This window comes from Lampetra planeri, chromosome 12, assembly GCF_965212315.1.
Source record: "Lampetra planeri chromosome 12, kcLamPlan1.2.h2, whole genome shotgun sequence".
NCBI classification, from domain to species: Eukaryota; Metazoa; Chordata; class Hyperoartia; order Petromyzontiformes; family Petromyzontidae; genus Lampetra; species Lampetra planeri.
Window position 1 is genome coordinate 3518518 of NC_136118.1, and position 13296 is coordinate 3531813.

General features: G+C 53.1%; 1 protein-coding gene across 1 annotated transcript; it reads right to left on the minus strand.

Moving 5' to 3' along the window:
• Positions 1 to 4521: 4521 nt before the first annotated feature.
• On the minus strand, positions 4522 to 11716 carry LOC144721819 (gamma-aminobutyric acid receptor subunit pi-like). The gene is made up of 7 exons (XM_078599740.1): positions 11669 to 11716; positions 10432 to 10649; positions 8712 to 8794; positions 7796 to 7933; positions 6630 to 6782; positions 5725 to 5912; positions 4522 to 5078 (listed from the first exon to the last, which is right to left on the minus strand). Exons 1-7 carry the CDS (start codon positions 11714 to 11716, stop codon positions 4734 to 4736), a joined length of 1173 nt encoding a protein of 390 aa, XP_078455866.1. The 3' UTR covers positions 4522 to 4733.
• Positions 11717 to 13296: the final 1580 nt, after the last annotated feature.

Sequence of the window (13296 nt, forward strand, 5' to 3'; positions counted from 1 at the left end):
GAGGTCGTGGGTTCGATCCCGACCCTGACACCTGCTGCTGTACATTTGGAGTTTGCGTGCGTCTCTCTCATTATCATCACGGTGGCTAGGAGATGTTAACTACCTCGCCAGGTGTACAGGAGGTCGTGGGTTCGATCCCGACCCTGACACCTGCTGCTGTACATTTGGAGTTTGCGTGCGTCTCTCTCATTATCATCACGGTGGCTAGGAGATGTTAACTACCTCGCCAGGTGTACAGGAGGTCGTGGTTTCGATCCCGACCCTGACGCCTGCTGCTGTACATTTGGAGTTTGCGTGCGTCTCTCTCATTATCATCACGGTGGCTAGGAGATGTCAACTACCTCGCCAGGTGTACAGGAGGTCGTGGTTTCGATCCCGACCCTGACGCCTGCTGCTGTACATTTGGAGTTTGCGTGCGTCTCTCTCATTATCATCACGGTGGCTAGGAGATGTCAACTACCTCGCCAGGTGTACAGGAGGTCGTGGTTTCGATCCCGACCCTGACGCCTGCTGCTGTACATTTGGAGTTTGCGTGCGTCTCTCTCATTATCATCACGGTGGCTAGGAGATGTCAACTACCTCGCCAGGTGTACAGGAGGTCGTGGGTTCGATCCCGACCCTGACACCTGCTGCTGTACATTTGGAGTTTGCGTGCGTCTCTCTCATTATCATCACGGTGGCTAGGAGATGTCAACTACCTCGCCAGGTGTACAGGAGGTCGTGGGTTCGATCCCGACCCTGACGCCTGTATATGTGGAGTCTGCATGTTCGCTCTCTCCGTGGTCGTGTGGATTTTTCATCGGGGTCCTCCGGTTTTCCCCTCCACGTTTAGAATCGACATCACGGGTTTGGAGTATTGTTTGGCTGCTATAAATGTCCCGTATGACAAAGCCACATCGTTGAGCTAACATTATTGTGGCCTGGTCGCTTCTCAAGAATAGTTACATAGCTCAGTGGGCCTTGCCTGGTCAAATGAACATAGTTTAGTTTGCAAGGAGCAGCAGCAGCTGCAGCATTGGCTTCGACAATACCTGTCACACACACGCACACGCACGGCTCAAACGCTCCCCCACGTCAATCAACAACCTGGGCAACCCAGTGGGACAACTCGGAGCGTGCGACGGATTCTTTTTCTCCAGCGCGGGTTTGCGGGCAAGAATATTTTTTGTTCCATCTACGTGATGGAGAAAATAAAATAAACATCTGTGGGCGTTTTCTTTGCATTGCAGTGTTCGCAAAATCCTCTGGGACGATTGGTTAATAACTGTGGCGCGTGAGTCGTCAAATCAGACCTTGGCAAAAAAACCACGATTGAGTGAGCCATTGATAGATACCCCCAATTAAGTAATCGGGATTCCATCAGCCTACAGAGAAGACAACATTTCATCTCAAAGCCTTCGAGACGTCTCCCGCCAATTTCATTGCACTATTTCACAATATTCAATCGACGAGGCGACATCAGAAATCGGCGGGGTATCTATAAATAGATCTGCCCTGTATCACAACACAATCTGGATATTAGAGTACCAGTGTTTTCTCGATACCTCCGATCAATCCTCGCGATTCACCACGATCCGCCTTTTGCATGTCTACCACATAAGGGACGTCCATAAATGACGTCACGCACCTGGGGGGGGGGGGTCAGACATTTGTGACGATGTGTGACGAGGGGGGGGGGGTGAGAAATGTGACGTCACATCAAAATGCGCAACTTTAAATAAACATAGACAACACGTTCTACTTAATGAAATAGACGTTTTGATAAATGTTTTCTCCTGCAACATCAGAGTGCAGCGCCACATTAAATACGCACTACAATGACAATAGTTTAATGCGATTTGAAGCATGTTTTATTTGGGGGGGGGGGGCAGAGCTTTGTGACGTCATATTTGAGGGGGGGGTCTGACTTTACGTGACGCCGTGTGACGAGGGGGGGGGGTCAAAAATCGTCCAAAATCGCGTGACGTCATTTATGGACGGCCCCTAACATGTTCGTTTAAAAATACAAGTTGTCACGCGCTGCCCGCCCTTGATGTGCAACGGATACGTTCCACGTGACACATCAGGAAGTGCTGATTCATACTCGGTCATCGTGTCTGCGTGGAAGCCACACACACGTGACGAGCACTGATGCAAATTACGTGCGTGCGTGTGTGTGTGCCACGGTGTGGGGAGCGGTAGTGTAGTGGTTAGTGCGCCCGCGCTACGAACCTGGCAACCCTAGTTCGATTCCCACCTGCGGGCAACACCAGCGACGATTATCTGAACCGGTCCTGGTGCTCACCTAGGTCGACTCAGCCTCAAACGAGTACCTATCGCAGTGTGGAAACATCGCCAGGGAGACAAAGGTGGCCGGGCGTGGTGCTGGCCACTCACCCCCTTGTGCGCCGTGTCTTCATAGGTGCTCGCTAACAGCGCTTGCCCCAACAGTCTGTTCTTTGAATGTTTGTGTACCGCGTGACGTGAAGAGCGCTGGTACAAATTTAAGAGATAACGTTAGTCGTGTTTACCAATCATCGGGCGTGTGCAGCGTGTATCGACTTTGAATCGTATTTGAAGGGCGCAAACGTGGGCCCGTGATGGGTCACGAGGACTGAGGTCGAGAGGTCATCCCTAGCGATCACGACCTTTTGACCTATTCCCTTGACCTATTTTCAAGGGGTGGGGTAACTGACAGTATGACTTAACATCCAGCCTGCGCATCTCAATGTAATATTCATAAATTAATTCACGTATATATAAATAAATATATGCCTTACATAAATTACGTGTGTGATCTAAATAAATAATGTGTGGGATTTAATTCATATTCATACTGCAGTATTATATGTAAATAAAAAAGCACGTTGCATTATAGGTCTTTCCAGTGCATACTGAACACAATAAATCACGCAAAAGTTACAATTAATATGCATATTGAGAATAAATAAGGCTTTCCAAACGGAAGCAGGGCTTAATTTCAGCCAGAGCAGTCTGGAACGCTGTTCCAGTGTTAACTTTGGCACCTCACACATCAGTCTTGCCCTATGTTTGTCCTCACAATACTGCGGCAGAGTGTAGGAACCATAAAGGGTACAACATTATAGATATCATTAAATACAGACGCACATTGCACTCTCGTGGTAGTGCCTTATTCCACGCCGGCCTAGCTTGCAGTGGTGAAAAATCAAATGAGAGATTAAGCCCGGTATGGAAGCATGCATTTGATAATGGCCACTCTTAATCGATGATGGTCGTGATGAGGGTGATTCTACAGAATTACACCTGGTTAAAGGCAAGCAATATAATGATGATAACACTATGTAACACAATATTTGTTCCTGGGTGTTATTTCCTAATTGCTTATGCCTAACAAGTATAGAAAATGTCTATTATTCCCCACAAACTCTGCTTTTGTGACCAGGACAGTGATATTTTTAAATGTACCTATTTTCCAGAACATTCCAGATAGATTCAGTGCTGAGTATAAATACAGGGGCCTTAAGCCCACTAGTTCAGTTTAGTTCCAGCTGCCTAAGTGGATACATTTCTGCATTTTTCTGAGATTGCATCAAGAGGCCGCAAGCATCCGGCAGACACATTTTGCTACGTCTGCGGCCAATTTATCAAGACATGAGCGAAAAAGTACACCGTGTACTTTTGCCATTTTCTGTACTTTTGAGGCATACGCAATTAGGAAATAACACTTACTACCCAGGAACACGAAAAAAATGTGTTACACAGTGTAATTGTAAACAATGGCAATCGCTTACCGTTACAACTTTATACAACAAATACGCACAACTTCCTAGATCGGTATGAACACCGTTACCCTGTTGCTGCGCCAGGACCTAATTGTGCTCAACATATCACGACAGTGTCAGTGCGAGGGCTAGTCCCCGTGTCTGATTGGCTGGTTGGTTCAGGTCAGGGTCAGTGCGAGGGCTAGTCCCCGTGTGTGATTGGCTGGCTGGTTCAGGTCAGGGTCAGTGCGAGGGCTAGTCCCCGTGTGTGATTGGCTGGCTGGTTCAGGTCAGGGTCAGTGCGAGGGCTAGTCCCCGTGTCTGATTGGCTGGTTGGTTCAGGTCAGGGTCAGTGTGAGGGCTAGTCCCCGTGTCTGATTGGCTGCCTGGTTCAGGTCAGGGTCAGTGCGAGGGCTAGTCCCCGTGTGTGATTGGCTGGCTGGTTCAGGTCAGGGTCAGTGCGAGGGCTAGTCCCCGTGTCTGATTGGCTGGTTGGTTCAGGTCAGGGTCAGTGTGAGGGCTAGTCCCCGTGTCTGATTGGCTGGCTGGTTCAGGTCAGGGTCAGTGCGAGGGCTAGTCCCCGTGTGTGATTGGCTGGCTGGTTCAGGTCAGGGTCAGTGCGAGGGCTAGTCCCCGTGTGTGATTGGCTGGTTGGTTCAGGTCAGGGTCAGCGGGAGGGCTAGTCCCTGTGTCTGATTGGCGAGTTAGTGAGAGTCAGGCAGTACTGGGGCTAACGCTAGGTTAGAATGTTCTATCCCGAAGCTGCTCGCTCCCCTCCCTCCCTCCCTCCCACCGCGATGTGTGTGTGTCTGTGAATGTGCTTTTCACCGTATTTTGTATTCGCTTCTGATGCTCACACCGCCCGCGACCTCTTTTTGCTCTCCGAAATAAAGCGTCCCGCGTCCCCGGGCGGTGGTGCGGGCCGGCCGCTCGCGACTGGCCCCGTGTGCGAAATTCGGCCACGCCGGAGGGAAGGCCCCTTCCCTCCACGAGGACGAGGACGATGAGAAATCAGAGGAACAAGTAGTAGCACCAGTAGAGGAGGTTGACGAGTACAAACAGGAGGGGGAAGGCCTTCCTGGAGTAGTTGTCGATGTGGTGAGGGTTCCGGACGGTGCAGAAACCGCCGGCTCGGCGACTTGCAGTGTGGGTCGTGGGCCACGCAGCCTGCGGGGGCACAGAGACCACCCCGGGGGGTGGTCGGCTCCCGTCCGTCGGCAGTGGAGGCGCGTCCCGGACGGACGCGGATCTGGAGGAGGTGGAACGGCGCGCGGGTCGCTCCGCGTCGGCGTCCGCGCGCGAGACGGAGGAGACGCTGCCGTTCCTGTCGCGGCCGTCGTCGTGGGAGAGGTCGTCCTGGATGGAGGCACGCACACAGATCCCCCGTATAGCCCTTAACAGACTCTTTGAGACAAGTGCTGTGAGCAAGGACCTATGAAGGTGTAAACACTGGGGGGACAAAGGAACACACACAACAACAACAACCACCATTCGCCACTGAGTGGCAGTGACATCACCGAGGAGCTTGTGTCAGGCTATGTGAGCTTTAAGGCCACGTGAAGTGTCGAAGGCTTGCTGGCAGGAGGGATAGACCCAGGTGCCATGGGCTGACTGATTGAGATGACTCGCAGATGCACCACCCACACACTCACACAAATACAAAGACAAAATCCCCCGTATAGCCTGAGTGATGTTAGCGAGCACCTATGAAGGGCATAACGGTACACTATGGGGTGGGTGGCCAGCACCACGCCCGGCCGCTTTTGTCTCTCCAGTGGCGATAGGTACTCATTTGAGGTTGAGTCGACTTAGGGGAGGCCCAGGGACGATTCAGATAATCGTCACTTGGCGTTGGCCGTCAGTGGGAATGGAACTCGGGTCGCCGGGTTCGTAGGGCGGCCGCGCTCGCCGCGACGTTACCGCACACTCACTCATAGACCCAAACAAGAAGACGAAGATAGAATCGGCACACACACAGAGGCGCGTGCGCCTCTCATCTCACCGGCGTCGCCGCGTCGTGGTGGTGCAGCGTGCAGAAGTGAGCCACCGCGTACTCGAGCAGCGCTCCGAAGATGAAGCTGAAGCAGATGCCCAGGTAGACGTCGATGGCCTTGATGAAGCAGTTGGCGTTGGGCAGCGACGCGCGGGCACCCATCATCAGCGTGGTCATGGTGAGCACCGTGGTGACGCCTGCACGCGACGGCGGCGGACAGAGGAGAGCCCCGAGAAATTGACTTGTTGACACGTGACGAGTGGGAAAAGATGGGGGCCTGCCTGTAAAAAAAAATTGCTGCGCGAATCTGCCAGGAGATGGCGATGAGCCGGAATTTTGGATGTTCGCCACTACTCGCATTCGTGGTGGGCTTTTTGAGGACGTGGCCACCCCCATTGGTGCTTAAAACGTCGATAGAAATTTGCACCTGGAAAGAAATAGGCCGCGGAGGAGATCGCTTTGATGAGTGCCACACCCTCGCACGATTGGTGGGTTCTTTTCCCAGCGGATTTGCTTCCCTCCCACGCATGAAGCCAGTCGCTCATTGATAGCGTGGGACAGTGGTTCTCAACCTTTCTTGGCTACTCTACCCCTTGTTGGCTTTTGTTTCAACCGAGTACCCCCCTTGCCTGACCAAACATGGTTCTGAGAAATAAATACATGTACGAATGACGAACATCAATAATGTAAAGCATATTGAGCACAATTAATCTGACAGTCTAAGGCACATTTACAAATCATCTCACCTACCACCCTAAGACACTGATATTACCCCGAGTGGTCCACATAATCCCAGTTGTGAACTACTGGCAGAGCACAGGGCGGGGTGCGTGGGGTGGCCTTCAAAAATAATTTCTGTCGCGGGCCCTCAATGGGGCCGGCACCACCACAGCCCCCCCCCCTCCACCGCTCACCGATGCAGATGCGAGCTGGCACGGAGGACTGGCTGATCCAGAAGGAGACCCAGGAGAGGACGACTAGGAGGATGGAGGGCACGTACGTCTCCAGGATGAAGTAGAGGATGTTCCTCCGCAGCACGAAGTGGAAGACGAGCTTCGGGTAGCGCCCTGCGCGCGCCGGGCACCAAACGGCGGGACGGGACAACATCGCGGGGCGGTGACCTCACGGCCCGGTAGTACGTCCTGTCGCTGCGGGTTCGCGGTTCAAATCCAGCGGCTGCCCTGGATATTACCAGGGCGCAGCAGTGATGAAATGGGAACTGCATTGCCAGGTATACCGGAGGTCGTGGGTTCGATTCCAACCCTGATGCTTGCTAAATATGGTAGAGTTTGCATGTCTTTCTCCTCGTGGTCACGTGGATTTTTCTCCAGGTCCTCTGGTTTTTCCCTCCACATTTATAATCGCCATGCGTTTAGAGTATTTGGCTGCGATACATTTCCACGTGATGATAAGAAGCCATTTCGTTGAGATATCATTTGTGATGGCGAGGTCGCTTCAGAAAAAAAGCTATGAAGCTCCGCGGGCCTTACCTGGTAAAATACAATTGTAGTAGTCGTAGTTTTACCACAGTTCCAATAACCCGTTATAATAAAGCAATTACTACTAACTACGCGCCGCCTGCTTAACTCACAGCAGACGTTAAATATCCTTTGGCGTCAGCGTCCAAATTTGCCAAATTCGAAAATGACCGAGCAGATTACTCATTACGGATTACACGCACACAGCGGCAATCATCGCCTCCACCCCTACCCACCACTCCATTGGCAGACCCATGCCCCCAGGTCACCCCTCGCAAATGAAACTGTGATGGTCTCTTGAGTTCTCACCGCGTTAAAAATAAACTTTAAACTTATCTTCACACGCCGTTTCAAAAGTTTTAATGGCCTTCAGATGTGATTGCAACTCGTGTGGACAAAAGATCAACGGATCAAAGGAAGCGTGTAAACAAACGAAACATTCGCCCCCCGTGTTGTTCCCACGCTGGATGCATCTCTCGTAGCCCCCCAATCGTATCAAGTATTTCCGGGCAAGCCCCCCCCCCGTCCAAGTACGACAACGCGGACGGCTCCGACTCTCACGAGACGATTTGACCGTGTCCGCGTGCCCGTCCCCGTCTTGCCTGTCTCGTACACGGCCTCCGACACGGATGTGAACTGCTCCTCCACCGTGTACTGGGCCAGGCGGAGGTTCTCCAGACCCCGCACGGAGTCGTTCCCCCGCGTCCAGTAGAAGACCATGTCGTCCGTGTTGTAGCCCCCTGCGGCACACGCACACAAAGACAAATATCCCCCGTATAGCCCGAGACAGTGCTGGGGCAAGTGCCATTTGTAAGGAGCGCCAATGAAGGGCGATATGGCACACGAGGGGGTGGGTGGTCAGCACTATGCCCGGCCACCTTAGTTTGCCGAGTGGCGATGTTTACACATCACACCAGATAGTAATTTGAGGAGGCCCAGGACCGGTTCAGATAAGGGGCCGTCCATGAATGACGTCACGCGATTTTGAACGATTTTTGACCCCCTCCCCCCCTCGTCACACGGCGTCACAAAAAGTCAGACCCCCCCTCAAATATGACGTCACTAAGCTCTGCCCCCCCCCAAAAAATTAAACATGCTTCAAATCGCTTTAAACTATTGTCATTGTAGTGCGTATTTAATCTGGCGCTGCACTCTGATGTTGTCGGAGAAAACATTTATCAAAAAGTCTATTCAATTAAATAGAATGTGTCGTCTATATTTATTTAAAGTTGCGCATTTTGATGTGACGTCACATTTCTCAACCCCCCCCCCCCCCTCGTCACACATCATCAAGAATGTCTGACCCCCTCTAGGTGCCTGACGTCATTTATGGACGTCCCCTAATCGTCACCGGTGTTGGCCGTGAGCGGGAATCCAAACTGGGTTGCCGGATTCGCAGCACGCTAACCGCTGCGCCACCGCTCGCTCACACGCACGCACGCTCACACGCACGCACGCACGGGGCAACAGTGCGTCACGTGGCAACGACTTCTTGGCGTGAGCGAGTGCCGCACTCACAGCTCTCCAGCTGCAGGGTGCACGACTGCTTGTCCATCGGGTACTTGGTGAGGTCCATGTTGCACGCCACCGTCGCGGTTATTCTGCGGGGGGTGCGGAAGGAGCAACGCCATCGACATTTACTCCTGGCGTCCAAAAGGCTGCGTCTCTAGACAGGCGCCTCGCAGTTTAGCTGAGTGTGTTTTTTTTTGCGTGTTTATTTTTGTCGAGGCACTGTGTGCGGGGCCTGTGACATCACGTTATGACGCACACGCAACCGTCAACACAATCCACACCGATTTTGAAAAGCCGGGGGATAGAAAGATGTGGCAACGGGCTCTCTGCCCCGTAGCCGAGTTTACTTCGATTCGTTCTACACGGATGACCGGTCCCGTTTTAGCCGGTTGCCCCGGCGATTTGACCAGGGAGATCTGTCTGTGGTGCACGAGCACAGCAGCGCCAGAACTGACAATCGAGGTATTTAACGGCTGTAAATGAAACACGTGCACGTGGAGGAAAAAAAAAATCACCGGTGCAAATATGAGAGCAAGCAGACCTGGAGCAAGTTAGGTCCATGTGAAAGTAAGCTTTGTCAGGAAGCATAAAGCCATTTACATAACACATCTCAGCCATACATGTACATGAAAGCAAAGCGGTCTTAAGGCTCGGTTGAACAAAGTCAGAGTCTGAAGGCAGCGATTTGAGACCTCGCAGTCACTGTCGCAAAGCACGAGGTTGCCTCGTGACAGCGTGAGACAGGGAGCAGAGTGAGCATTATGCAAGATCGCAGTGAGTACCCATCGTCATTTTAACACGAGTTTTCAATGGTCCTAAGCGTGTCATTTGTATTGTTTCCCCCGGTGCATTTTGTCTCGTATTGGGAGGACTGCGAAGATAGACATTGATTTGTTGTAAAAAGAAATGTCAGTAACTTCAATGAATTATCATCATTCGGTTCGTGGCGTCACGAATCGACAATTCTCTTCGTCTAATTTTGACTGCCTCGTTCGATCCCTCTCGTTTCTGCAGTCGTGTTCACTCCATTGGCCCGGACGTGACTCTACGCCATCCCCTTCACAGCGAACATCAAAGATCCCGTGACGTAATTCGCAAGAGTAGGCTGTTGTGCGTTGTCATGATGGTCCAAATTTGGTAAATTTGGAAAATGTCCCTCGAAATGCACATTGCACACTTTACTGGGTGTGTGTCCCGGTGGCAGGAATCGATTTGTACCGAGATCTGGTCGCGGAATTTCACTGAACATTGCGGTGTCGAGATGGGCACCACGTTGGCTAGGATATGTTAACTACCTCGCATGGTATACAGGAGGTTGTGGGTTCGATCCCAACCTGTATATTTGAAGTTTGCATGTTATCCCTGTGCTCGCGTGGATTTCTATCCAGGTCCTCCGGTTTTTCCCTCCACATTTAGAAACATGCGTTTCGAGTACTTGTCTGCAATCAATTTCCACATAACAAGCCAGCCACTTCGTTGAGCCATCATTTGTGGCCAAGTCGCTTCTGAAAAAGAACTTCATAGTTCTGTGGGCCTTACCTGGTAAAATAAAAAAAAAACTTTCGTTTAGTTACTGACAGATATCGCCGGCTGAGAAAAGTGGTGCGAGCTTGGTCAACGGTGTGGCCTTAGGTGGCATCCTGAGTGGCCGCCCTGCCGTGGCGAGTTTGGCTCCCACCCTCCACGCCCGCGACCGGCAGCGGCGGCGGCGGCGGCTGCTTCGGACCTGAGCGCGTACAGCACGGTGCCGTTGGGGAAGATGCGGATGAGGCGGTTCTCCACGGTCACGGCGTGTAGGAAGGAGCGCTTCGAGTCCACGATGAACGTGTCGGGCACCCAGAGCAGCTCCACGAGCCGCCCGTCCAGGCTGAGGCTCTTGTTGGCGTCGAAGCAGAGCCGCTCGTCCACCCAGCGCTGGCGCAGGAAGATGGTGGCCGTGTAGTCCTGCCCCGAGAAGAAAGGGTGGCGTCAATGTGGCGAGGCACGGTCGGGGTGGCGTGGGGGGGGGCGGTGACACGCCGTCACGTGTGCACGTTGAACTTCTTTGGCACCGTACGAGGCTAACCGTGATAATCGGAGGTGTGGGGAGGTAAACACGCGACGTTGGAGGTCCAAATGTATACCTATGTCTCGAATGACATAATACCCATAGAGCAATTAGGGTAAAATTGTGGATAAAAATGAAAAAAAAAACTATATACTGTATAATGAATGGTAACAGTAACGCTAATTGGCATTGGAGACGCGGGAGAGATCACGATGCTGCCGCCGTTCACAGCCGCGCCTGCACCCATTAAATCTCGCTCAGTGGAATTGAACACCATCGCTTGTGACCCCCAATCAGCACCCGCGCCTCCATAACCCCGGTGATCACCCCCCCCCCCCCCTTCCACCGCCACCCCCTCCATTGGACGCGTCTTCAAGACGAGCGCTCACGCAAAGCTCCCGGTGGTGACGCCGTGGCTCCCCGTCTCGATCGGCGTCGTTCCGCGCACTCAAAGAAAACAATCCCTCGGCCGCGATGGACATGGAGGCGTCGCACATCGACGGCGGATTAACGGCGCAGCGGAGCGTCGGGGCTTCTTTGTTTGCCCGCGGCAATCGAACGTTGTTTGTCAATTGCGGTGGCAATTTCTTACGCGCGGGCGGCCGACGCGTTAATGCTCGGCGAGTGGGAGACACGGCGGAGAGGAGGTGCCTTAGTTACAACGATCGCGACGACCTCCGATAAGCACGTGCGTGCGTGCGACAAAGTCCGTGCGCTCGTCGCCCAGTTGGTTTTCTCGAGGCGGCTGTTGATGTTGTTGTTGTTGTTTTTAAACACGGTTGCTGACCACAAGCCCAGGGGCTCAATATGTCAAGCGGCCAGCAGAAATCAGTTGAAGCTGGAACATTAAGGGAATTGAATGGTAAAATTGCGTCACGTTATAAATGCACGTGTGTGTATATATATATGCTCGTACCATGTTGATTTCCGAGATGCTGTCGATGCTGGCGATGTCCAGACTCATGCCGACCACCACGGATCCCTCTGCACAGGGTCCACGCGCGCGCACGGGCAAAAGCTCCGTTAACTGCGAGTCACTGAAGCCACGCGGTGTCACAGTTAGAGCTTCGGGTGGGCGGCACCTCGAACTAGAGAACGAGTGACGGACACAAGCACGGTGGGGCGGTCGGGTGGCTCGGGGTCAGAGCCGCGGGGTCAGAGCCACGGGGTCAAAGTCACGGGGTCAGAGCCACGGGGTGAGAGCCACGGGGTCAGAGCCACGGGGTCAGAGCCACGGGGTCAGAGCCACGGGGTCAGTGCCACGGGGTCACAGCCACGGGGTCGGCAACAACGCCGGAATCCTGGGTTCAGATCTGGGTTTCAGCCACCCGTGATTTCGTCGGCTTCTCGCGTGCGATGAATTCGTGGTCTCAGCTCAGTTATCAATATCTACACGACAAACGTCGTATTACGTTTGTTTTGATTGAGCTCAATGTAAACGTATCGGCGTGAATGCGCTGTGATGAACGTTTCCCTCCAGCAGAGGGTGTGGGAAAGCGTGGGGAGGAGAAAAAAGGTCACCCGGGTGGATCCCAGAAGCAATTTGGCGATGTCTGCCGCCCCCGCCCGCCACAAATCGTTCTCCAATGGACGGGGTGAGCGACTGCTAACCGAGAATTGCAAACTGAACCTTTTCTCGGCATATTGGGAGCAACATTTGGAAACATGTTTTTGTGTTTGTGCTGAGAAGGCGCGCGTTGTGAACTGTTTTTTGCGTGTTTGTTTGTCCTTCACCCCCGCACCTCCGTCGGCTACGTACGGTGCGAAGGAATTCCAACATACATACGTACAGCATCGTAATGACACACGAGTGATCTGTTGCGTGGCAGTGAAATGCCCCGTGAGTTTGCGATGTCGTTCGGTGTGAACTGAGGTGAGATTTCACTTTGCAAATTTTATGCAGCTGGCCGCAAGGTGTCGGCAATAACATCTGCCCGTGAAACTCGTTTCAAGGCTGAGCCAACCTAGGAGAGGCTCCACGCCGCATCGGACGGACGTTTGGCTGGGCGCGGAACCAATTTCTAACCAACGGGGTCGTCATGAGTGTCCCCACTCGTGGGCGCGAGGCGCCGCGGCGGACGGAATTGAACTGCCACGAGGTCACAAACAGAGCACGGGTCACGCAAAGAAATTCAAGTTCAATTATGAAGCCTTCAGCGCTCCCCCTGCCCCCACCGCCCCACATTTCTGCGCCTGGAAGAGAGAAAGAGAGAGTTCTATTGAGGCGGCGTGATTTAAGCTCCGTCAAACGGCTTCGTTTGTCAGAGGTCACGGACCTCGTGTGAGATAGGAACGAGAGGGGGCAGAGCTCGCTCAGTCGCACTGGGAGACGCGGGTTTTCTGGCCCAAGGTGTGGGGGGGGGTCAGGGGTCAGGGTCAGGGGGGAGTCGAGAACTAAGGAGGGAGCGGCTCGTTCTCCATGGGTCCGTAGAGTCGGAGTTGGTGCAGCAAAGCAATCGAAACTCTGGCTGCGCGAAACCTTTCGGCTGCGAACGCGCGGGGAATCCGCAAACCTACGCTCACTCGAACGCGAAGAGGGGAAGC